Source organism: Garra rufa, unplaced genomic scaffold (genome assembly GCF_049309525.1).
Source record: "Garra rufa unplaced genomic scaffold, GarRuf1.0 hap1_unplaced_004, whole genome shotgun sequence".
Taxonomy (NCBI): Eukaryota; Metazoa; Chordata; class Actinopteri; order Cypriniformes; family Cyprinidae; genus Garra; species Garra rufa.
In genome coordinates, this window is record NW_027394279.1 from 2,522,567 (window position 1) to 2,546,722 (window position 24,156).

Here is a 24,156-nt window from a genome sequence, read left to right on the forward strand (position 1 = left end):
GTGACGAAACACAGTTAATTGACATGAGCGTCTTACCTTAGACCCGCCCTCACTGAGCTCAAACAGTCATCAATAGCCATTGTGTCGACTCTGGTGCAGAGGAAGACTCTAATTGAGCGACTGCGGTATTCTGTTGTTGGATGTAAAAATGAACATAGCAGTAGTCATTTACTCCCGACATCTGAGCCACTTAAGAGGCAGAGGACAACGCTACTTTCATTTTTTAAAAGGAAAGCGCTGATCCCGATCTACATACGCATCTATGTTTGTGTGTACCCATGCACTCTCAGACACACATGCTCAATTAGAACACATGCACTCAACGTTCATGCTAAATTAGGATACATTCACTCAGACAAGCAGCGGCGACAGGAGTTATTATAAGTATATTTATTTAATTTGTACAGCTTTAAGTTGAAGTAAATTTGTTGTTGTTAATTATTCGGTAAATGTTATTAAAACTATCCTTATATGTATCTAATATGTCACGCATGCACTGGCCCCTCGACTTTATGCACGTGTTTTAAAATGGAGTAGAGGATTCAACGACCACATTATTGGCATTATTGTAATTGTATTTATTTCATTCGAACAAGATTAAAGAGATGTGAAAGTGTTGTTTTTATTTTTATTATTTAAGGTGAATGTTATCAAAAACTATCCTGATATCTATAGATATATCACGTCTGTGCTAATAGGGTACCTATTCTTTATATGGTAAATTAGAGAAGAACTGTCTAAATCTAATTTTGTACAGGCGGCGAAAAAAAATGAGTGTTGTACTGGGCTGTGACGGGGGAAGTTTGTAGGTGACGTGCTCTATATAATTGTTTAGACAAGGTGTTACTTAAAGTTATTTAATATGAAGATGGATTCTTTAAAACAAAAGTCATTTTAAAATAACAATAGCTCTTTAAAATGAGCCCAAATAAATTAACAAAAATTAAAAGAATGATTTTCATTTCTGTCTCCTTAATTTATACTTACAGATGCATCAATCAGTAGTCTCAGAAGGTGTAAAGCACCTGATACCAAAGTGCACAACTTGCTGCACTTTGTATCATTGCCCCCTGTGCCCTTCTTTGAAGCCAGTGACTGAAAAGAATGTCCATGCTCACTGGGAAGTCCATGTAAAAAATGCAATCATTTTCCAAGGTAAGATAAGTGTATCTTAAAATAACAATTTGTCATTTTGAAGAACAAATATGTATGAGATGCCACTCATTACATATTTCAATCTTACTCTCGCACACACTACCAAAATCATTTACACTTGCACTATCAAACTCTCATTCACACTTGCACTATCAGACTGTCATTCACACACACACACACACACACACACACACACACACACACACACACACACACACGCACACACGCACACACACACTATCAGACTGTCATTCACACACACACACACACACACACACACACACACACTTGCACTATCACACTGTCATTCTCACACACACACACACACACACACACACACACACACACACACACACACACACACACACACACACACACACACACACTTGCACTATCACACTGTCATTCACACACACACACACACACACACACACACACACACACACACACACACACACACACACACACACACACACACACTATCAGACTGTCATTCACCCACACACACACACACACACACACACACACACACACACACTTGCACTATCACACTGTCATTCACACACACACACACACACACACACACACACACACACACACACACACACACACACACACACTTGCACTATCACACTGTCATTCTCACACACACACACACACACACACACACACACACACACACACACACACACACACACTTGCACTATCACACTGTCATTCACACACACACACACACACACACACACACACACACACACACACACACACACACACACACACACACACACACACTATCAGACTGTCATTCACACACACACACACACACACACACACACACACACACACACACACACACACACACACACACACACACACACACACACACACACACACACACACACTCACTCACACACACACGCTCTCAGACTTTCACTCACATGCACTTCAATCTAAATTACACATGCACTATCAAACTCTCGCACACACTATCAACCTCATTCAAAACTCTTTTAGATTGTTGTTTCTTAGGTGCGTGTCATGTCAGATCTTAAGACTGCTAGTCGGTGCATGGAGAACTCGGGAGATCTTCTTGGCTCAATTCAGCTTCCTCATATATTGTGCATGGAAGATGAAGCTGCTGAGGCCTTGGAACGGTTCTTCAGTGCAGAGTTCATCAAGAATGATCTACATGTAGAGCCACTAATATTTGCTTTTGAATTTATGCAAGACATGCATAAATTTGTAGAGCATGTGGTGGACAACTTGAATCTGAGAATCTTTAGTTGAACACAAAATTGAAGACGACAGTTGTCCTTTTTTATGTAATGATTTTATATTATAACAGTATAGTCAATAATCTTTATTTTATCTATGTATTAAAATTGTTGACAACAGCAACTTTACATTTTTTCAAAATGCCATGTTGTTATTTACTAAAGTTAACAATCACCAACGACTGTGTTGTTTTGGAAGCATATTAACACTTGAATGTGACAGCAGCAGACTTAAACTTTTAATCTAAGATTTAATAACTCATTATAACATTTTAAATATACAGTAGTCAACATTTGAAGTGGATTACAAAAGTTTATCAAAGTTGTCCTAAGACCAGTGTTGCCAGATTGGGCGGGTTTCCGCCCAATTGGGCTTCTTTTGCTCGGCTTGGACCGGAGAATAACGCATTGGGCGGGTAGACAAAATTTGGGCTGCTTAAAAAAAAATAAAAGCCGCACAATCAGCTGTTTTTTTCTTCGCTTTTATCATTAGTCATATTATTTTAGTACGTTCGAGCTCAAAGTATCACAGTAATATAATGTGTAGTGCAGTCATCAACTCATTTTTGCTTAACGGAACCCTTACTGGTTTAGTTTAACAGAGACCTGTCCATCAATTTACGTCTTTTACGTTAGTGAGATGTGATGACTTGTGAGTGAAGGGGTTTTACATTACATTTGTTTCTCATCACTTTATTGTGCACTTTTTGCACAGAAATTAGCATATTTTTTACTGTGGACATTAAAAATGATGCATGCGTTTTTCCAAGGGTTAAAGTCATCGGTTAGTCATCGACTGTTTTGATCCATATTCCTGTGAAATTGATTTATCTTTATTTTATTTGTCATTATTCTTTTTTTAAAGAGATAAAAATGGTCCTTATCAACCTTGACATGGCAATAAAATTCTCCTTCTTTTGGCAGTTAAAATTCGGGCTGGTTTTTGTTGAAGTGGGCGGGTTTTGGTGAGCTTTTGGGCTGGAAATCGTCAACCTGATCTGGCAACACTGCCTAAGACAAGAACAGGTATTGTTTTGGTTTTAGGATAAATCTTTAGGATTTCATCTTTCATCATCTTTTCATCCACTTCTAATGTTTACTTTATATATGCACATACATTTCTCATGTACATTTCTCTGTAATGAAGGAATATAAACTGTTAATCAAAGATTTAATAATTCATAATACAGTTTTTATATACAGTAGTCAACACTTGAAGTGAATCAAAAACTTTAATCAAAGTTGTCCTAAATCCAAAACAATACTCATTCTTGTCTTACATGACAACTTTAACTTGTTTGATCCACTTCAAATGTTGAATACTGCATAATGTTTAAGTTTAATATAATTGTCTTCAGTCAAATTTTTTTTAAGCTGAAGTAATATGTGTATAAGAAAAAGATTTATTTTTTTTGCCAATATGCGCATCTTTTACATAGGCACATATGCAAAGTAATCTGACATTATTAGAGTAGATTAAATGTTTATTATTAGTGTTTGTACTAGCATTTTACATAAATCCGGGCCATGATCAGAAACAACAGTCTTTACGTTGCTCTTTAAAAAAAGGATTTTCCAGTCCACCTTAACAGGAAGGTAATTTATTTTGTGCTTTTAGTTTATAAACAGCATTTTGACGTGCTTCTGCCTTCGACCTACTGGAAAGAGAGCATGCGTGAACCTGAGCGTAGAATTGCGCATGCGCATGAGAGTGCATGTTTTAGTACGCATGCGCGGCTGAGAGTGCATGTGTTTTAGTAAGCATGCGCGGCTGAGAGTGCATGTGTTTTAGTGCGCATGCGCGGCTTAGAGTGCATCGAGTCTGCAGCCAGACTCTATTGGATATTTTGCAGAGCTGATATTGACAAGGTAAAAGGGTGTTTTTTTTTACACTATTATTGAGAATTTTTAACCAAAGTATATTAGAGACTTTTCATTAAGACCCTAAAGAATCATATGAATTTGTGGAAAATGGGCATCCGATGACCTCTTCAAATCAAATTAAATATTTCTTTGTAAAGCTACAATTTGTAAGGTCTACTTAATACTTTCTCATTTAACACAATAATAGCTTTAAATAATCTTCTGTGGGTATGTTTATGGTCAAATTTATTTTGCGATTAATTAATCAACACATCATGTAATGAATTAGATTTTAAATTGTAATCGACTGACAGCCCTAATATATATATATATATATACACACACACACACACAAAGTGAAGCCTGAAGTGATTCATACCCCTGGCAAATTCTGACTTAAAGTTAATTTTTATTTAACCATTTTATTTTTTTTGACCGAAAATGACACAGGCTTCTCCCAAGAGGATGTACAAGAGGCATCATTGTGGAAAAAAAATATTACTCAGCTATTATTTTTATAGGGGCAGCCGTGGACTAATGGTTAGAGAGTCAGATTTGAAACCCAAAGGTTGCAGGTTTGAGTCTCAGGTCCGGCTGGGATTGTTGGTGGGGGGAGTGAATGTACAGCACACTCTCCACCTTCAATACCACAACTGAGGTGAGTCCTTTAAGCAAGGGACTGAAACCCCAACAGCGCCGCAGCAATAGCAATATGGCTGCCCACTGCTCCGGGTATGTGTTCACGGTGTGTGTGTGCACTTGGATGGGTTAAATGCAGAGCACAAATTCCGAGTATGGGTCACCATACTTGGCCTCACTTCACCTCCTTTACTTTCCTTTCGTTTCCTTTCCAATTGAACAAAAAGTGGCATGTCCAAATTGATTCATACCCTTCGCAAACTGTCACAGTCTAGGGAAAATCCAAAGTTCTATACCACTCCAATTAGTCCAAGCTTTTCTTAAGCATCCTAATTACCCTGATTCATTGGGAACAGCTGTTTTAATCAACTCAACAGGTTGGTTTGTGGACAGTCATGGTTAAGACAAAGGAGCTCACTGAGGACCTGCAGCTGCGCATTGTGGCTGTTCACAGGTCAGGAAAGGGCTATAAGACCATATCTAAATATTTTGAAGTTCCAGTAGCTACAGTGCAAAGTATTATTAAAAAATACAAGACATTCCGCACTGTGAAAAATCTCAGAGGACGTGGTCGGAAGCCAAAAGTGACACCTGTGCTGGAGGATAGTGAGAGAGGTATATATAAAAAAAAAAAATTCCAAAGATCACCACAAAGGCCATCCAAATGAATCTGGGCTCTGGGAACATCTCAAGGCAAACAGTAGTAGGACACCACTTCTCCAGATAAGGCACACAAAAGCCCGCTTGGCCTTTGCAAATGCTCATCTGGACAAAGAAGACAACTTCTGGTCTTCTGTTTTCTGGTCAGATGAAACAAAAACTGAATTGTTTGGCCACAATGATGTAGCCTTCATTTGGCGTAAAAAAGGAGAAGCCTTCAACCCTAAGAACACCATCAATGTTTTGGGGGTGTTTTTCAGGTGGTGGACCAGGGACCTAATCACAGTAAACGGCACCATAAAAAAGGAGCAATACATCAAAATTCTTAACAACAACATCAGGCAGTCTGCAGAGAAACTTGGCCTTATGTTGTAGATTTGCTGGTGTGCTTAAGATCATTGTCCTGTTGCATGTCCTGTTTTGGCCCAACTTTAGCTGTCAGATGCCCTCACATTTGACTCAAGAATACTTTGATATACTGCCATGTTTTTTTTTTTTAGATATAAGAGGCTTTCTTTTGCCAAGCCTTCTAAACATGCCATTTTTGTCCCATATTTTTTAATGCTATTGTTATGAACTTTATCATTTAACATGTTAAACAAAGCCTGTAGAGTCTGAGGTGTATTTCTTGGGTTGTCTGCCATTTCTCTGAGCATTACACAGTCTGATCTTGGGATGAATTTTCTGGGACGTCCACTACCAGAAGGAGAGGTGTCTTTTTTAAATGTCTTCCACGTGTGAATAAACTTCAAATTGTTTGGAATTGGCCGAATTACTCTTCCCAGATTGATGGCAGCAACAAATGCTTCTAAGATGATTGCTGATGTCTTACCTCCTTGGCATTGTGTTAACACAAACCTGAAAGTTCCAGACCAGCATATTGATCAAGGTATTTGAAAAAGGTATTTTTCTATGTCCTGATACAGAAAACCATGAAATTCAACAGGGTGTCCTAATTTTTTTCACATGACTGTATACTGTCTGTTTGTGAATTTTACAAATATTTAACCAATGAAAAGCATTCAAAAGAGCTTGTGACTAAACCTTGTAATGCCATTGGATCCTTAAATTATCAGTCAAACCTCATAACCCCACCCTGCCTCCATTCAGAAGTGCTGTGACATGTAGTTTGAAGACAGATGTCTACTTTTTCACAGTGCAAGTTTAAATGAAAAACTGATGTTTGAATAAGTATGTTGTTGTTTTTTTTTCACTCAAGAAAACTCTTCTATAAAGACTAATGTGAATGAATTTTGTACTTATCAAAATTGTTCTGTGGTAAAAAAAAAGTGGGAAACACTGGTTTACACAGTCCACAGGACAATGTTCATTGTCCTATGTGGACTGTACCCTGTTTCTCTCTGTTTCTGCCTCCCTGTCTCCTCCATGACCTGATATCCAGTGAGGATGGAGGTGGCAATAAGGTCCCTCACTGTCACTGACTATTCATTCTGGTAGTGAAAGGAGGCAGTTAATCTAGTGTAGTGGTAAAATAAGTCTATCTATATAAACTACCAAATCCAAATCTGACAATTTATATAATAATGGTTTTAGAAACAAAATGGCTTGATAAAGAACTTACACAAAAACTTGTTCTGCTTGTGTTTTATGAATGAGCCGCATTGAAAGGGCACTAATTTTCAGTGATAATTTTCCAGGACATGTTCAATGTAATTATGGTGGGAATAGAAGACCTAGGATCACACCTAAAGTAATATCTTCCTCAAGTCTTTAAGGGCCAGAAACACCAAACCTTTGAAGAACTAGCAGTGATGACAACCAATGGTGCTGTCACCTCATGTATTCACATATTGAAATGCTTGGGTAAGATAAAGTAACATAACAGCCTTATGTCTGTGTTGTCTCGACTTACTTGCACTCTTTCAACACTTTTGCTTTAATTCTTGTGCACTCGTTCACTAAACTAAACATCCAGTTATATTAAGAGTAACAATAATAATTATATTACTGAAAATAATACAATAAAAGTAAGTAAACACTCCTTTAAAATGGTCAATTCAATAGTGAGTGGATTCTAATTAACTCTGATTAGCTATTGAGATCACAAGTTAGAATGAAATAGAAACCTTTGATGCTCTTCACAGAGTAGTCACACAAATATGCATGTGGCCATCTAAAAGCTGCTGCCTACCAGTCAGGACAGAATTGAGCATGCACTCTACCAGTGCTGTAGAAAGGCTGGTATAATAATTTTTTTTTTTTTTTTATTACTTATCCAGTTAGTGATTTAATGTAAAAGGGATAGTTCACACAAAAATGAAAATTTGATGTTTGTCTGCTTACCCCCAGGGCATCCAAGATGTAGGTGACTTTGTTTTTTTCAAGTAGAACACAAACAAAGATTTTTAACTCAAACTGTTGCAGTCTGTTAGTCATATGATGGCAGTGGACGGGCACCAAACCTTTGAAAGTAAAAAAAAAAAAAACATGCACAGACAAATCCAAATTACACCCATGTCCTAAGACATGAAACGATCGGTTTTTGTGCGAAACTGAGCAGTATTTATATCAGCAAATGTAATCTTTTAGCTTTAAATCGGTTGAATGATCAGGATGAGCACAAGTAATTACCATTTTGAATAGCCGCTATACCCACAATCTCTGTGCACAGTATAAACAATGAGTGTTGTATACACTCGACAGATCGCTTCTGCCGTTTGCGTATACCACGCCAGAGTGCATACACATGTAACGTTTCGGATGCTGAGCACGTGCTAAGGACAGTTGGACATATCAGAGGTAAAAAAAATGATACAAATACTGTTCAGTTTCTCGCAAAAAACAATTGTTTCCTGTTTTAGGACATCAATGAATCATCACAAGCCGCGGGGAGCAACTTAGATTTGTCTGCATGTTTTGTTTTTTTTTACTTTCAAAGGTTTGGAGCCCATCCACTGCCATTATATGACTAACAGACTGCAACGTTTGAAGAACTACTGAAGAAACAAAGTCACCTACATCTTGGATGCCCTGGGGGTAAGCAAAATTTTAATTTTTGGGTGAACTATTCCTAAGTTAGGCAGCTGTTTACAAGTTAGCTGCAAATAGTAAAGCAGTTATTAATGTTAGCTAGCTGTTGCAAACCCAAATCAGCATCATTCAAAATTCTTCTCTTAAAGGTGACCACTGGACAGAACACTGGGAAACAATACTTAAACTGTAAAAACTAGCGGTGCATTTACACGGGGTGTCAACGCTAAAGCTTGACGGAGGGCATGTCTGAAGCTCGGTGCTGACACGACCATCACAGTGACAACAGCCAATAACTTCACTATTCTGGTGTTGCATGAACGCGATTGGCCATCTGCGCTAGGGTATTTGCATACGCTGATCTGATTGGCTGACGCCTGAGTTGATGCTTGAATGAAAAGTTGAAAATTTTTCAACTTCTACCATGAGCAACACCAGTGCTGCGACGTGGCGGATCCACATTACAGGTCAGCAACGCATGACATCACCCATTCAAAGTAAATGAAAAGCAATAAAGTTGGCGCCCCGTGTGAAGTTTTACGCCGTGTGAAGGGGCGTAAGCATCTCTTAATGCACATTAGCCATTTTGGACCAGTTGTAATCTAGTAATTTTTTGATTAAAGAAAACAAATACATTTTTTAAATAATTTCCTAGGACATCAACAGATTTCCTAGGACATATTAAATTTTATCTCATTTTTGGGAACCTTGCATTGAAATGTTTTCTGCCACCTTGTGCTTGTACAATAACATTTGTAACCCTGGACCACAAAACCAGTCTTAAGTCGCTGGGGTATATTTGTAGCAATAGCCAAAAATACATTGTATGGGTCAAAATTATTGATTTTTCTTTTATGCCAAAAATCATTAGGAAATTAAGTAAAGATCATGTTCCATGAAGATTTTTTTTTAAATTCCTACTATAAATATATCAAAATGTAATTTTTGATGAGTAATATGCATTGTTAAGAACTTAATTTGGACAACTTTAAAGGTGATTTTCTCAGTATTTTGATTTTTTTGCACCCTCAGATTCTAGATTTTCAAATAGATGTATCTCGGCCAAATATTGTCCTATCCTAACAAACCATACATCAATAGAAAGCTTATTTATTGAGCTTTCATATGATACATATATCTCAGTTTTGTAAAATTTAACCTTATGACTGGTTTTGTGGTCCAGGGTCACATTTATGTGTTTGTTAATGCTGTGCATATGTTAGGTGCATACCTTGAAAAAAGAATGAAATACATTCTGTAAATATTAGATCACTTACCTTTTCTCTGAAGTGCCATGACCCTCCAACAATTACAGCATGAGCTTTAAAGTCCTGCACGTTAATATCTCCTGTACCACACATCAACAACTAGAAACAAGACAAAACATACGTACCTTTAATAAATATCTTTAATACCTTTAACTTTTTAAACATAGACCCCCTAAGGCTACTTTCTCACACAACATTATTTGTTCTTAAGACATTCCTCATAAAAAAAAAAGAAAAAGGTACCAACTATATGCAAAGTAACCCACATTTGGTTTTTCACCACTAAAATGTTGTACAATTCAACAATTTACTCCTGGAGTCATATATATAAAAAAAAAAAAAAAAAAAAAAAAAATTGAGGCGGAGACCTATAGTTGTGACCCAACTATATTGCTAAAAAAAATTAAGGGAACACTTAATTCTTACAGTATAACACCAAGTCAGTGACATCAATCTGTCCGGTTAAGAAGCATAAATGATTGTGAATATGTTTTACCTGCTTTGGTGCAAATGAAAGTGACAACAGGTACACTGTAGAGGCAACAGCGAGACAACTTACTAAAAAGGAATGGCAGACAAAAACAATTGCTGCACATGTGAGAGGCGGGAAAGAGTCTGGAGATGCTGTGGGAAACTTTATGTTCCAACATCAACCAGCATGACTGTTTGGCTGTGGGTCAGTGAATATTCTTGGAGGGTCGCACAGACGTCCACATGCTAGCCAATGGTATGCATATGGCTTCATCTGGCCAGAGTAAGTAGATAGTTTTTGGATGATAAAGGCATTAAAGGTGCCATAGAATGGAAAACTGTATTTGCCTTGGCATATTTAATAGTTATGTCCCCAATATTTGCATAGCCGAAAAACAAATAAGGCGTTCTAATAAAATAAGGCAACCACTAAAGGGACACGGTGAGCTTAATGCTAGAGGTAGCCTGTTACATTGCAGTACATAAGATTTCACTTACCACATAAACAGAGAGATGGCTGCGCGGACGATGACGAATGATTTACAGATCCTGAGCATCACTAACAAGCATCTAAACTTGTAAAATATGTGGTAAGTACTGCTGCTTTCACAAAAGTGAAAGTAAAATGATCGTGCATTCAAAACGGCAGTTTCAACGACCCGCATAATAGCGGCTCGAGCTCCGTGATTAAATATATATTTTCCTCCATGTGTGAGCTACTGAATGAGCTGCTCTGTGAAACAACAAATCAGAGCAGATCTCATCATTATTATTTATGAACCTTTCAAATAAGGTAATAACAGACCATTTTATTGTAGGGTCAAATCCTAGGGTTGTAAATGGACCTGGAGAATTTTTGCCCTTTCCTATGCCATATACCTTCTATGTAGATATCAGAGAACAATTTAAAATATTGTATCAATGTATTCTATGGCACCTTTAATGACATTGACCCTCTTGTTCCTCAGACCTGAATCCAGTTGAGAACCTCTGGGATGTTATGTGTTGGAGCTTCCAAAGCCAGCAAACAGCACCACAGACTTTCCAGAAGACCATCCACCATCTCACGAGGAAGTGTTTTCAAAAATACAGACTTTGGTACCAGACAGTATTGAAATTTTAAAAACAGCTGATCTGTCTATGTGCAGATGAATTAGGGATCCGCTGACAGACACGGCTTTCAAACGCTCTTTTTGTGCTTCAGTGTGAGTGCTCAGTGAAAAGCGTGCTGATCATTGTAGCCAATCACAATCATATCTGTTGAGCGTGTGAAAACTATGGCCAATCAGCGATGTTTTAAGAATCGGCTCAACACATTTCCTACATCTGATATGTTTACATTTTATGTGGTGTGACTTTCACAACTTTAATTTAGCTGTTGAGACCAAAACTTAAGATTGGAAATAATAATTAAAAAAAAAGTTCTCTCAAGGAAGAATGAGCCAGGGTGTGTATATGGAACAAACTGGTTTGAAATCCAAAGATATGCATAGTATGTGGATTTGTAACACCAGTGTATGTTAACTGAACTGTGTTTAAATAAAACGGTTCAGCTATGAAAAGTATTGTACAATCAAATGTTATGTGGTCTTTTTTTCCAGAAATCCTTAATACCTACAGTCAAGCCCGAAGTTATTCATACCTCTGGCAAATTCTGTCTTAAAAGTTACTTTAATTCAACCAGCAAGTTTTTTTTGACCGGAAATGACACAAGCTTCTCCCAAAAGATAAGACAACGATGTACAAGAAATGATGTACAAAAAAATATATATATTTATCAGCTTTTATTTACATTTGAATAAAAAATGGCATGTCCAAAATTATTCATACTCTTTGCAAACTGTCACAGTCTATGGTTAAATCCAAAGTTCTATACCATTCCAAATAGTCTAAGTTCTAAAGCATCCTAATTACCCTAATTTATTGGGAACAGCTGTTTTAATAAACTCAACAGGTGAAAAACAAAAGCTCTCTGCTGTTGGTTTGTGGACAGTCATGGCTAAGACAAAGGAGCTCACTGAGGATCTGCGGCTGTGCCTTGTGGCTGCTCACAAGTCAGGAAAGGGCTATAAGACCACATCTAAATGTTTTGAAGTTCCAGTGGTTACAGTGCAAAGTACTATTAAAAAATACAAGACGTTCTGCAATGTGTAAAATCTCAAAGGACGTGGTTAAAAGAAAAAAAGTGACATCTGTGCTGGCCAGGAGGATAGTGAGAGAGGTAAAAAAGAATCCAAGGATCACCACCAAGGCCACCCTGATGAATCTGGGCTCTGCTGGTGGCAACATCTCAAGGCAGACAGTCCAACGGACACTGCACACCGCTGGGTTCCACAGATGCAAACCAAGGAGGACAACACTTCTCCAGATAAGGCACACAAAAGCCCGCTTGGCCTTTGCAAATGCTCATCTGGACAAAGAAGAAGACTTCTGGTCTTAAGTTTTATGGTCAGATGAAACAAAAATGTAATTGTTTGGCCACAATGATGTAGCCTTCATTTGGTGTTAAAAAGGAGAAGACTTCAACCCTAACAACACCACCTCCACTGTCAAACATGGTGGTGGGAACCTAATGTTTTGGGGGTGTTTTTCAGCTGGTGGACCAAGGAACTTAATCACAGTAAATGGCACCATGAAAAAGGAGCAATACATCAAAATTCTCAACAACAACATGAGACAGTCTGCAGAGGCCTTGGGCACAGTGGACATTTCATCATGTCAACGACCCAAAACACACAGCAAAAGTGATGAAGAAATGGTTAGCAGACAAAAACATTAATGTTTTGCAGTGGTCCAGCCAGAATCTTGACTTAAATCTAATCGAGAATCTGTAGAGGGAGCTAAAGATCAGGGTGATGGCAAGGAGACTCTCCAACCTGAAAGAGTTGGAGTTTATCGCTAAAGATGAATGGGCAAAAATACCAGTGGAGAGATGCAAAAAGCTGGTCAGCAATTAGGCCTATAGGAAGCGTTTGATTGCTGTAATAGTCAACAGAGGCTTTTTTTATTGATTATTGAGAAGGCTATGAATAATTTTGCACATGCCATTTTTTTTTGTAAATAAAAGATAAAATTTAAATAATTTTTTCCCCCACAATGATGCCTCTTGTACGTTATCTTATTATCTTTTGGGAGAAGCCTGTGTCATTTCCTGGTCAAAAAAAAAAAAAAACTTGCTGGTTGAATGAAGGTAACTTTTTTTTATCAGAATCAGAATTTGCCAGGGGTATGGATAATTTCGGGCTTGACTGTATATTTAAGGGTCTTTTGTTAAATCACTTTCACCATTAAATGATAAAGTTTCTTACCTCCAATTCATTCTCATCAAATATGGCCAGAAGGTTTTCAGAGACGAGTTCATTCAAACCTGTATAGAAGAGGTCATACAGTTAATTCAAGATTTCATACAGAAGTTTAATTAAAATGTCCAATCATGGGCTCTTACCTTTTAGGAAGTGCTCTACTTCTTCTCGCACCTGACTGGCTAGTCTGTACTGAGCCAACAGGTTTAAGTAGTGAATTTTATTCTCATTGGTCACCGCAATTTGAACACCACCAGATATCAATTCCACCACCTGTAGCATTACTACTATTAGTAAAAGTGTACAACAACAACAAAAATCACCTGTACCTTTAAATGACCCTTAAGAAATGGTTGTCCAAACCTGCTCCTGGAGGGCATTGTCCTACAGAGTTTAGCTCCAACCATAAAGTTAGACTTACAAAAATTTCCAAGCAGGTGTACTGGAGCTGGCTGAAGCTAAACTCTGCAGAACGTTGACCTTTCATGAGCAAAATTGGACACCCCTGAGCACTTTCATACATACATACCAAGGTTATTTTCGTAAACGAAAACTAAAACTAAGACGAAAACTATTGATCAGAAATCATTTTCGTAAACTGAAATAAAATAAAGTCAAAATAAATGAAAAACTAGAATGAAATGAAATTAACAACTTTTATTGAAAAACTAACTGAAATAAAATAATAATTATCAAAAATAAATAATCGTTTTCGTAATCATTACGTTCTCATTCCATGGCAGAAAAATAAAGACTGCGACCTGAACAGCACCTGCATTAAATCTAGGTTTACTGCATCAGTTTTTATTGATGTATTTTATATAACACAAGCGATCAAACCAATATACTGGAGCTGCTTAATCGTTAAAGGATAGAGATTCAAACACCCACGGGATCATTTGTAAATGACAACGATTCCCCAAGCCATGTCTACTAAACCTTTAAAAAAGTCTTACCGGAACATTCAAATCTGTATTTGCACTGCCGCTAACAGATAGAGCAGTCATCATGTTTATGGAAAAAAAAAAAAAAAAAAAAACTGCTTTACAAACAGTCTTTTCAAATACCCAGTCATTCATATTATCACAGCAATAGTCTGATTAAAGGTCCTCGCTTGGATATAAACACTGATGGTAGAGACCAAAATAGCGCACGTCATCTTTTGAAAGTTATTGGCGCTTCAAAATAATAACGTTTGTGTCGATTGCATTGTTTCGCCACTAGATGGAGACAAGTAACTGTCAAAAAATGCATTTGTCAATGAATAGAGATTGACTCAAAAACGCAGATTCATCCAGTAATGTTCTCTTTCATCATCTCGTGTTTGAGATCCACCTATGGGAAGGGCATCCTTACCTGACCTCTGCAGAAGCATCCAATTGCACCAAGTCTGGCTTGACAGACAGGAGCGCGTGCCCACTGGCAGGTAAGGGGTCGCCCCTTACAGGGCGAATAAAACTTCTGCACGCGCTACCTTTCCTCAGTTGACATTCGCTTCTCGCGATCTCTGCATTTACCAGGGATGCAAACAGAGGTATGGTCAAAAAGGAGTGAGATTATCGAAGCCCGTGCCCCCGCAGCAAATATCATATAATTACATTGTCACCAACCTCTGCCATCCAGGGCTCACCCTATACACACAGAAAGTTCTTTATATGAAATATACAGTCCCAGTTCCTTGGAAATTCTTAAAAGTAAAGAACTGGAAAATTCAACGTAAATGTTATTCCAAAATAGAACTTATTAGACTATTGTGCCAGTCCCTTCAGTACAGTGCACTTCTGACATTTTGAATTTGTGTTTGGCTGTCTTGACCTCAATCTCTGTTTCAACCTGTAACCAAGACCAGTTCCACCTTGTTTTACAGCCCTCATCCACTTTCTGCACTGTAGTGCCTCGCTCTCATCAAATTCTCTCATTCTGCAAATGAAAAAGTTGCATATTTTAGCCTTAGTGTAGCATAAAGCGACCTGACCTCTATAATCAGGACGTCTGTACCCACTTCTTTATCAGGTGGCTTTGCGTGTACCCACTTCTAAATCCCCTCTGATGTGCATCATTCAGTAGTGTCCTGCATTAGCCAAAAACATGACAGTCCACCAAATCCAGTCATATGTGAATACATGTAAATATTAGCTAAAAACGCCCAAAAAAGACACAGTCAGGACCAGTGATGCGCGGGTCAAGGCATAAACAACCCGAACCCGACCTACGTTTTCAACTAACCCGCCCGCAACTTGGACCACAAGAAAGAAGAAGAAAAAAATTAAATATTGTACCCGACCCGCTTCCTGACCCGCATGTTTAATATTTGCGACTGACACCAGCGATTATATGCGGCTATATGCGGTGGAGATGCGTTCACTGTCAAACATCATTCGGCATTAATCAGGTAATTTTGTCAAAAGAAATGTTCTTGATTACAAGAAAAATACAGATTGTTCTTGTTGTGACTTATTTTGTCTTTCCTTTATACAGATTTAAATAGTTTCATTTTCGAAACTACTCTAAATTATGTCAGTGATTCTCCGATGTTATATATGATCAATAATTATTTTATTTCGATCCACAGTGTAATAAACGTTAAGAAAAAGATTAGCATATAGCCCTAAATATATATAGACTACAAGCTAATTCCTTTTTTTTTAACTTTTAACTTCTAAAAATTATCAAGAATATTAAATAAACTTAATAGGCTATAGGTAACCAAATCTGTTCTTATACAAACATAACGAATACACTTCAAAACGAAGTTTTCATATATAAATTCAGCAATCACGAACATGACAAAATAATATATATATATTAATTGTATAGCTATAATAGTTGTATCAAATGAATAAGGAAATTATAGTGCCTTGAATTTATTAAGTAATGCTTAATTTTGTTTGTTTTGCTCTCTGGAAATGTAAAGAAAAAATACAGTTTTTACGCGGAATTCGTTTTTAATCCCTGGTTTTAAACAAGTATAGGCTATACATGAGATAATTTATATATTATTGCTTGAATTAACGTTTAAAATAGTGCTAGAAATTTTAAAATTAAGGAAATTAAACAGACCTAATTTGAAAAGACATAGTGAAATGTGTCTAATAATTCCAAAAAGAAAGAGAAGCATTGGACAAAATATTCGAGACATTTATTAGGAATACCAGTTTCTTAACAATTAAGATGCTGCATGTGTTTCTAATCGAAGTGTGCGTCTCTCCCCGACTTTCCAAATCCCACCCCTTCTCAGAAAATACATAAAGCTGACATTACTGAGCTATATGCGTTTAAAAGTAGCCTATTAAAATGGTACAATGGCATTGCTCAGTTCAACGTGTTGGGAAATCGGGCATTTGTCCCGCGTCAGCATTTATTCAACAGTTACTAATCCTCAACATTCAAAAGGTAAATATTATTCAGCCAATAGGTCTATGTATTTCACAGAAAATTGTGTCTAGTACTATATAAATTACAAAGGTTTAATTGGCATCTTTATTTCAAACGACCCGACCAACCGCGACCTGAATATCTTTTAAAATATTTTTGGATGACTCGTAACAGCGGGTGTGCCCGGTCCATCTCCCGCACCCCAAGTAATTTAAATAAGTGCATAATAACGAAAACAATACCTAACAAATAAAAAGATTTGATGATTTGGGGCAATAGCTGGACAAAGGATCCCCCTCTCCTATTCTCTGGAAGGAGATCCTTATGGTTAATGACCTCGTCCTCCGTAATGCTCGACAGGCTGTCCAAGCCAGCGGGCGCGCCATGGCGCTTTCTGTGGTGGGGGAGCGCGCACTTTGGCTCAACCTGTCAGGACTCCCCGACAGTGAAAAGAGGCGCATCGCAGGCGCCCCCGTCAAGCCTGGACAGGCTCTCTATGGTCCCGCCTCGGCTAAGATGCAGCAGCGGTATGATGATAAGAAGAAGGAGGACAAGGCTTTTAAATTATGCCTTCCAAGGAAGACAGATAAATCCCGCCAGTTGCCCACTGCGCGCGTGCCTAACCCTCCCGTTACGGGGTGAACCCCGCATCAAAGTAGGGAGAGACAGCGCAACAAACCTCCTCCGCGGCAGAACAATCCATCTGGCTGCTCCGGCTGCGGCCGGGAAACCCCCCAACCCCACCCCCTCCGACTCGAAACGCAAGCGGCCGGCCTGATGTTCACCAGCTGGGGCCGGAGAGCCTGCGTTCGCGAGCCGCAAGCTCTATGGACTCTCTACCTGCCCCGGAGCCCTCGTTCAAAAGACAGAAGCTCTCCCAGGGAAGGGTTGGCCACCTTGCATAGCCAGAGTGTTCAGTGGCTGTTGTGTGTTATCCCCCCACATTCAGGGGGTCAGTTGTCAGGGAATGTGCACAAGCAGTGTCACCACACAGCACTTTCATGGTCCCCCATACCAAACAAACAAAGGCTTCGGCCCCAGTGTTCCCCAACACAAAAAACACACAAAACACAGAGAACACACTGAAAGAAACGAATCAAATGAATTTGTTTCAGCGAGAGAACATCTCTCCGGTTCCCTGCACGCCGTCCCTAGTCTGTCCACTAGATGGCGCCATTGCATCACATATGAGCAAACCGGCTGAATTAGCAGCTCAAAGCAGCTCTCCGGTTTGTGTGGGGTCTCTAATGAATCATGTCGCAGCCTGGCGGTCAGTGTCAGCTCCCGAATGGGTGATTCATACAATAATGAAGGGGTACAGACTTCAGTTTGCCACAAGGCCCCCTTGTAAGAGGAAGCGATACAAAGCACTGCCCGTGTGCTCGCTCACATCACAGCGCTCGGCTTCAGAGTGAACGTGAGCAAGAGCAGTCTCACTCCTTCGCAGAATGTGATTTTTCTGGGGTTGGAGCTGAACTCTATTACAATGCGCGGACGGCTTTCACATCAGCACACTCTCTCCCTTCTGAATTGCCTCTCGCTTTTCAGAGAAGGGGTGAGGGTACAGTATCGCACATGTCTCAGACTACAGGGTCTTAAGGCCTCGGCTGTCCATGTCCTCCCTTTAGGCCTGCTGAGAATGAGGGCATTCATGAAGTGGGTGTTATCTCTTCATCTCAGCCCACTAAGCGATCTCTGCCGCTCGGTCTCGGTGATGCGCACATGCACTGCAGCGCTGCGCCACTGGAGGAATGTGGAGTTTTACGCTCATGGAACTCCCCTCGGGGCAATCATGATGCGCAAAGTGATGACGACAGATGCCTCCTTAACAGGATGGGGTGCCACACAGGAGGGCAGAACAGTGAATGGTGTGTGGCCAAACACACTTCACTCAGCCCACATAAATTATTTGGAGCTCCACCCTCAGATAGTGGGGCTACTGTGGAGGAGATTCGGTCAGGCGACCGTCGATCTCTTCGCCTCGCACGAAAACGCCCAGTGCCCTATACTTCTCGCTACGGGACAAGGACGCCCCCCTCGGCGTGGACGCACTGGCCCATCCATGGCCCAACGTGCTTCTCTATGCATTTCCTCCGCTATTATTAACAGCGCCCACTCTGGCCAGGGTGAAAGAACGGAGCCTGACTCTCATTCTGATAGCACCCAGATGGCCCAAATCTCCATGGCTGGCACAGATAATTCCTCTTCTGTATGCACAGCCGTGGCCACTCCCGCTACGGACGGACCTCCTGTCTCAAGCGAACGGGGAGATCTACCATCCCCACCCAGACAGGGTGGCTCTGTGGGCCTGGCCCGTGAGAGGGCAAACTTAAACACGTTTGGGCTCCCCCCACGTGTTGTCGCTACCATTCAGAATGCCAGAGCCTCCTCCACACGCTCTCTTTACAACTGCAAGTGGCGTGTGTTTGAGCAGTGGTGTGATGAGCGCCAGCTGATAGCATATCAGTGCTCACTCACTGCTATTTTGAGCTTTTTGCAAGACCTTATCGATGGTGGAAGATCCTTTTCCACTATTAAGGTTTATTTGGCGGCTATCGCTGCATGTCATGTTGGGTTCGATGGCACGGCAGTGGGGCAACACCCCCTCATTCGTAGATTTATGAAAGGCGCCCGCCGCTCCCTTCCAGTCATTAAAAGAGTGATTCCAGAATGGGACCTTACCATGGTGCTGGGGGTCTTGTCTCAATACCCTTTTGAACTGCTGGGAGACATTTCTCTCAAGCTTCTGTCTCTTAAGACAGCTCTGCTCCTGGCACTGGCATCAGCCAAATGTGTCAGAGACTTGCATGCACTCTCAGTTCATTCCTCATGCACGAAATTCTCTATCAGTGGAGATAAGGTCTTTCTAAGGCCTAACCCGGCCTTTATGCCAAAATGCTTCCCAGCATTTGCGTGTGAGGTGATTGAGCTTTCCGCTTTTCATCCTCCTCCTTTCTCCTCTTCAGAGGATAAGAGGCTGAACGCTTTGTGTCCTGTTCGCTCCTTACGGGTTTACATTGACAGGACCAGCGCTTTCAGGAGAAGCAACCAGCTCTTCATTTCTTGGGCCCCCCTCCGAACACAGGGAATCCCATTTCTAAGCAACACCTCTCTCATTGGCTTGTGGAAGCCATCTCCTTGGCATATGAATCTAAGGGAGTGCGTCCTCCAGAGGGCCTCAGAGCTCACTCTACTAGAGGCATGGCAGCCTCCTGGGCTCTGTTTAACGGGGTTTCCTTGCAGGACATTTGTGCCGCTGCAAGCTGGGCCTCACCACATACATTTGTCAGGTACTACCGGCTGGATGTCACCCAGACCCCGGTAGCTCATTCTGTTTTAGGTGTGGGTTCTTCATTGGGTCACACCCTCGGACCCTTAACACCTTAGGCTTGAGTGGTCCAACTCAGCTTATTCATGTTTCTAAGCAAGTCATCTGCCCCCCCACACATCATTATTATGTGCGCATATATTATTATTGATATATCAGCACAAGGTGTGCGGCCATATTATATGCATGTTACCAAAGTTCATCCCTTCACAACTGGTATTCATGCTCATTGTGGGGGTCTGATCCTTGGTGACGTGTCAAGCACCGCCTCTCCAGGTGACCGTCCTCCGGCTTAAATGGCCTCACTGTGGGTGTATTGGGCAACCGGGGAGCTGTCCATATCTCCCATAGGTGGATCTCGAACATGAGATGATGAAAGAGAACAATAGGTTACTGTCGTAACCCCGGTTCTCTGAAACATCGAGTGGAGAGATCCACCAAGTTTGCCCCGCTTGCTGCGAGAAGCGAATATGCTCACTGAGGAAAGGTAGCACGTGCAGTAGTTTTATTCGACCGGTAAGGGGCGGCCCCTTACCTGCCAGTGGGCACGCGTTCCTGTCTGTCAAGCGAGACTTGGTGCAATTGGATGCTTCTGCAGAGGTTAGGTACGGATGCCCTTCCCATAGGTGGATCTCTCCACTTGATGTTTCAGAACCGGGGTTACGACAGTAACCTATTGTTTTGTGAGCAAGTCATTTATTCATTCAAACCACTTTTTCATAAAAGTAATATTAAAAAAATTTAATCTGTATTAAATATATTCTATTTTAAATACAAATATTATGTATTAAATTATTATTAATTCATTCAAATGAATTAAACACTTTTAAATAGACTGAAGGAATTAATATTTTGTCTCACATTATTTTGCTTAGTTTAGAATTGCGAGGAAATCGTGATCTCTATTTAATCTCTAAAAAACTAAAACTGAAACTAAACTAAATAAAATCTAATTAGAAATGTGTTTACAAAATAGAAGCTAAACTAAAACTAACAAATTGTTAATGAAACTAATAAAAACTAAACTAAATTTTATTGCAAATTTGAAAACTATACTACAATAAAACGAATTTAAAAAAGCAAAACTAAATTAACCTTGATACATACATACATACATAGATACATACATACATACAAGCATGCACTTAACTGTATGATCATATTTGGAATCAAGATTAAAATCAACAGATTTCATTATTGAAATTCATTTTTCATTTAATTAATGACAACTACCTTTTCCAGGTGTCCTGACTTGCTATATTTTTCCTCTGCAAACACCAGGTCCATTTCACTGACATCATTGTTCAGAATAAAGCATACCTTGGTTTTGTAAAATTCCTCATCGTCAGTTTCAAAGTACTGCCAAAGCAAAAAAAAAAAAAACATAAAAAAAAAAAACATTCCAAGCAGAAGTAAGTGTATTTGCATATCTGCAAACTCTTAGTTATGATTTTTGTTATTTGATTGCTATGGTTAACCATAGCAATCAAATAACAACAATCATAACTAACCACTGGTTTAGATAAACTTCACATTTCAGCCGAAAAAATAAAATCCCCCAAATAAAATCTCATCGAACTTGTATGAATCTTTTGAATTGTCCTTTTCAAAGGCAACAAGTATGCAGGCATACAGTGCATACGGAAAGTATTCACATCGCTTTTGTGATACACCATTGTGTATCCACAATTGTAATGTTTGTTTTGTTATTAATGTATATATTTATTTATATATTTATACTGTGAAAAGTCATTTATTAATTATCACTACTAACGTCTGTGTTTAAAACAAAATATCATCAGCATTGGAGAAAGCACGCGCTGTGGGTTACCATGGCGATGCACGTTGTGTTTACCTCAGACGCTACTAAGCTGCGCTTGAGGAAAGACACTGACGTTCGAATGTGATTTTGTTTCTCCTGATAATTCAGGTATGTTTCATAAAAATTGAATATGTTTGTTATCATGAATGTAAATACATGCAAGTACACATTTCCTATGTGTTTGAAAGCGAATAGCTTGTTTACGGTAGTGAATTGAGTAAAGTCATTCAGATGAAAGTACCGGTAAAATGACAGTTGGTCTGAGTTACGTTTGTTACAACTATCTCCCCTATAAATAATATCTATTTATCTCAGTACGTGATAATCAAACATAAAATGACTTTAGAAAAACGTAAATGAATATGTGTTAGAGTATGTATGTAGTTTATGAGAGTAACATTGGTTATTGGTGTCAAGTGTAACCGTTACAATTTAAATGATACAAATAACAGACGCATGATTGTATCAATTGAGTTTAGTAGTTCAATGGTAAATTGTTATATATGGAGGTAATTACAGAGAAAAATGAGAAAGATGTCTGACTGAAAGAATTTAAAGTGTATTTTTTGTATCATACTGATAAACATACAGCAGGCATAATGATTATATATGTTATATAAAAGTGCACAGAGTGTATAAGTATTTGAAGACTTTATTGTTGTAAAAGAACTATACAAAAGAAGGGAACAAAACTGTTTGATTACATGAAACGTGATTTGTGAGGATGTTTTGCTGTTATATGAATGTTAATAAAGAGACGCTACTAAGCTGCGCTTGAGGAAAGACACTGACGTTTGAATGTGATTTTGTTTCTCCTGATAATTCAGGCACTTTTAATCTGCCTACGAGTTCCGCGGCCGGGACCCGTAACAGATTCATGGAGGTTCCACCGAGATCAACATCCAGAGTGTGAGGCTAGTGCTGGGATCCAGACTTCACGAACGAGACGACAAAGAGGGATTGCGTGTGACTTGTGACAGCTGCTGACGTCCAGAGAGTCAAAAGGGACTGAGCTGAGAGGAAGGCGACGCATCACTAAAGGGTCGTGAGAAAGGTCTGAAGTTGGACAAGATGGCGGACGAGAGGAAAAGACTCGTCTGGAACATGAAGAAGAGCCTACACAAGTTGACTGTGCATGAACTGGGGCATGTTGCTGACAGCATTACTCCAGTTGCAGGTTTGATTCCAACCACTATCGCCAAGGATGATGAGGAAAGCTGTTTGAATTTCATCATTTCTTTTATGCAGAGTGACAGTTTACTTAAACTGGAAGATGAAGGATTCGCACAATTACTAACATTAAGAGACATGATTAATGAATTGATTGAGAGTCGTGTGAACAATACTGTGAGTGATCCATCTGTTTTTATTGAACATGAACTTGATGCACATACACACACACAGGCATCCCCTATACACAGACACACAGATTCTACTGCTACAATAACACATACACAGTTAAATGAATATCAGAAACTACTCACTAGTTATGAAGAGTTAAGGTGCGTTCACACCGGACGCGAATGAAGCGGCAAGCGCGAGTGATTTACATGTTAAGTCAATGCAAAGACGCGAATAGCCATCCTGCGGCGCGAAACGCGCGAATGAGGCGGCGCGAAACGCGCGAATAGCGCGGCGCGCAATGAGCGTTCAAGCGATTGCCGCGCGAGTTCAAAAATCTGAACTTCGGCGGAATTCCGCGCCGCGGTAACCAATCAGGAGCTTGCTCTAGTAGTGACGGAGGCAGAAATCCGAAACAACAATGGCGGACAAAATCACCGTTGCTGTCTGTGGTTCCTCGGAGCTGTACGATACATCTTTGGACTTTTGTAGAAACAGGAATAAAAGGGATCTTGCTAGGAATAAAGTGAGTGAAGAGGTCGGACAATCTGGTTAGTTTTAAAAAACGCTCTTTACTCAATTTAACCTACATATACATACATATTGAGACTACAAGCAAGCTAAAGCTGGCAAATTGAGCTCATTCACCTATTTTACAACTACTTTC

The 24,156-nt window shown here is 39.5% G+C and overlaps 1 protein-coding gene across 2 annotated transcripts in view; it reads right to left on the minus strand.

Moving 5' to 3' along the window:
* The window catches only part of arel1 (apoptosis resistant E3 ubiquitin protein ligase 1), a 108,052-nt gene that overhangs the window by 13,996 nt on the left and 69,900 nt on the right, over positions 1 to 24,156 (minus strand). For both annotated transcript variants that reach the window (XM_073832600.1, XM_073832599.1), the window contains 4 exons: positions 21,560 to 21,685; positions 13,767 to 13,896; positions 13,630 to 13,688; positions 9,860 to 9,949 (listed from right to left, as the gene is read on the minus strand). In XM_073832600.1, coding sequence (XP_073688701.1) covers positions 9,860 to 9,949; positions 13,630 to 13,688; positions 13,767 to 13,896; positions 21,560 to 21,685 — 405 coding nt within the window. The remainder of the gene's footprint in view (positions 1 to 9,859; positions 9,950 to 13,629; positions 13,689 to 13,766; positions 13,897 to 21,559; positions 21,686 to 24,156) is intronic.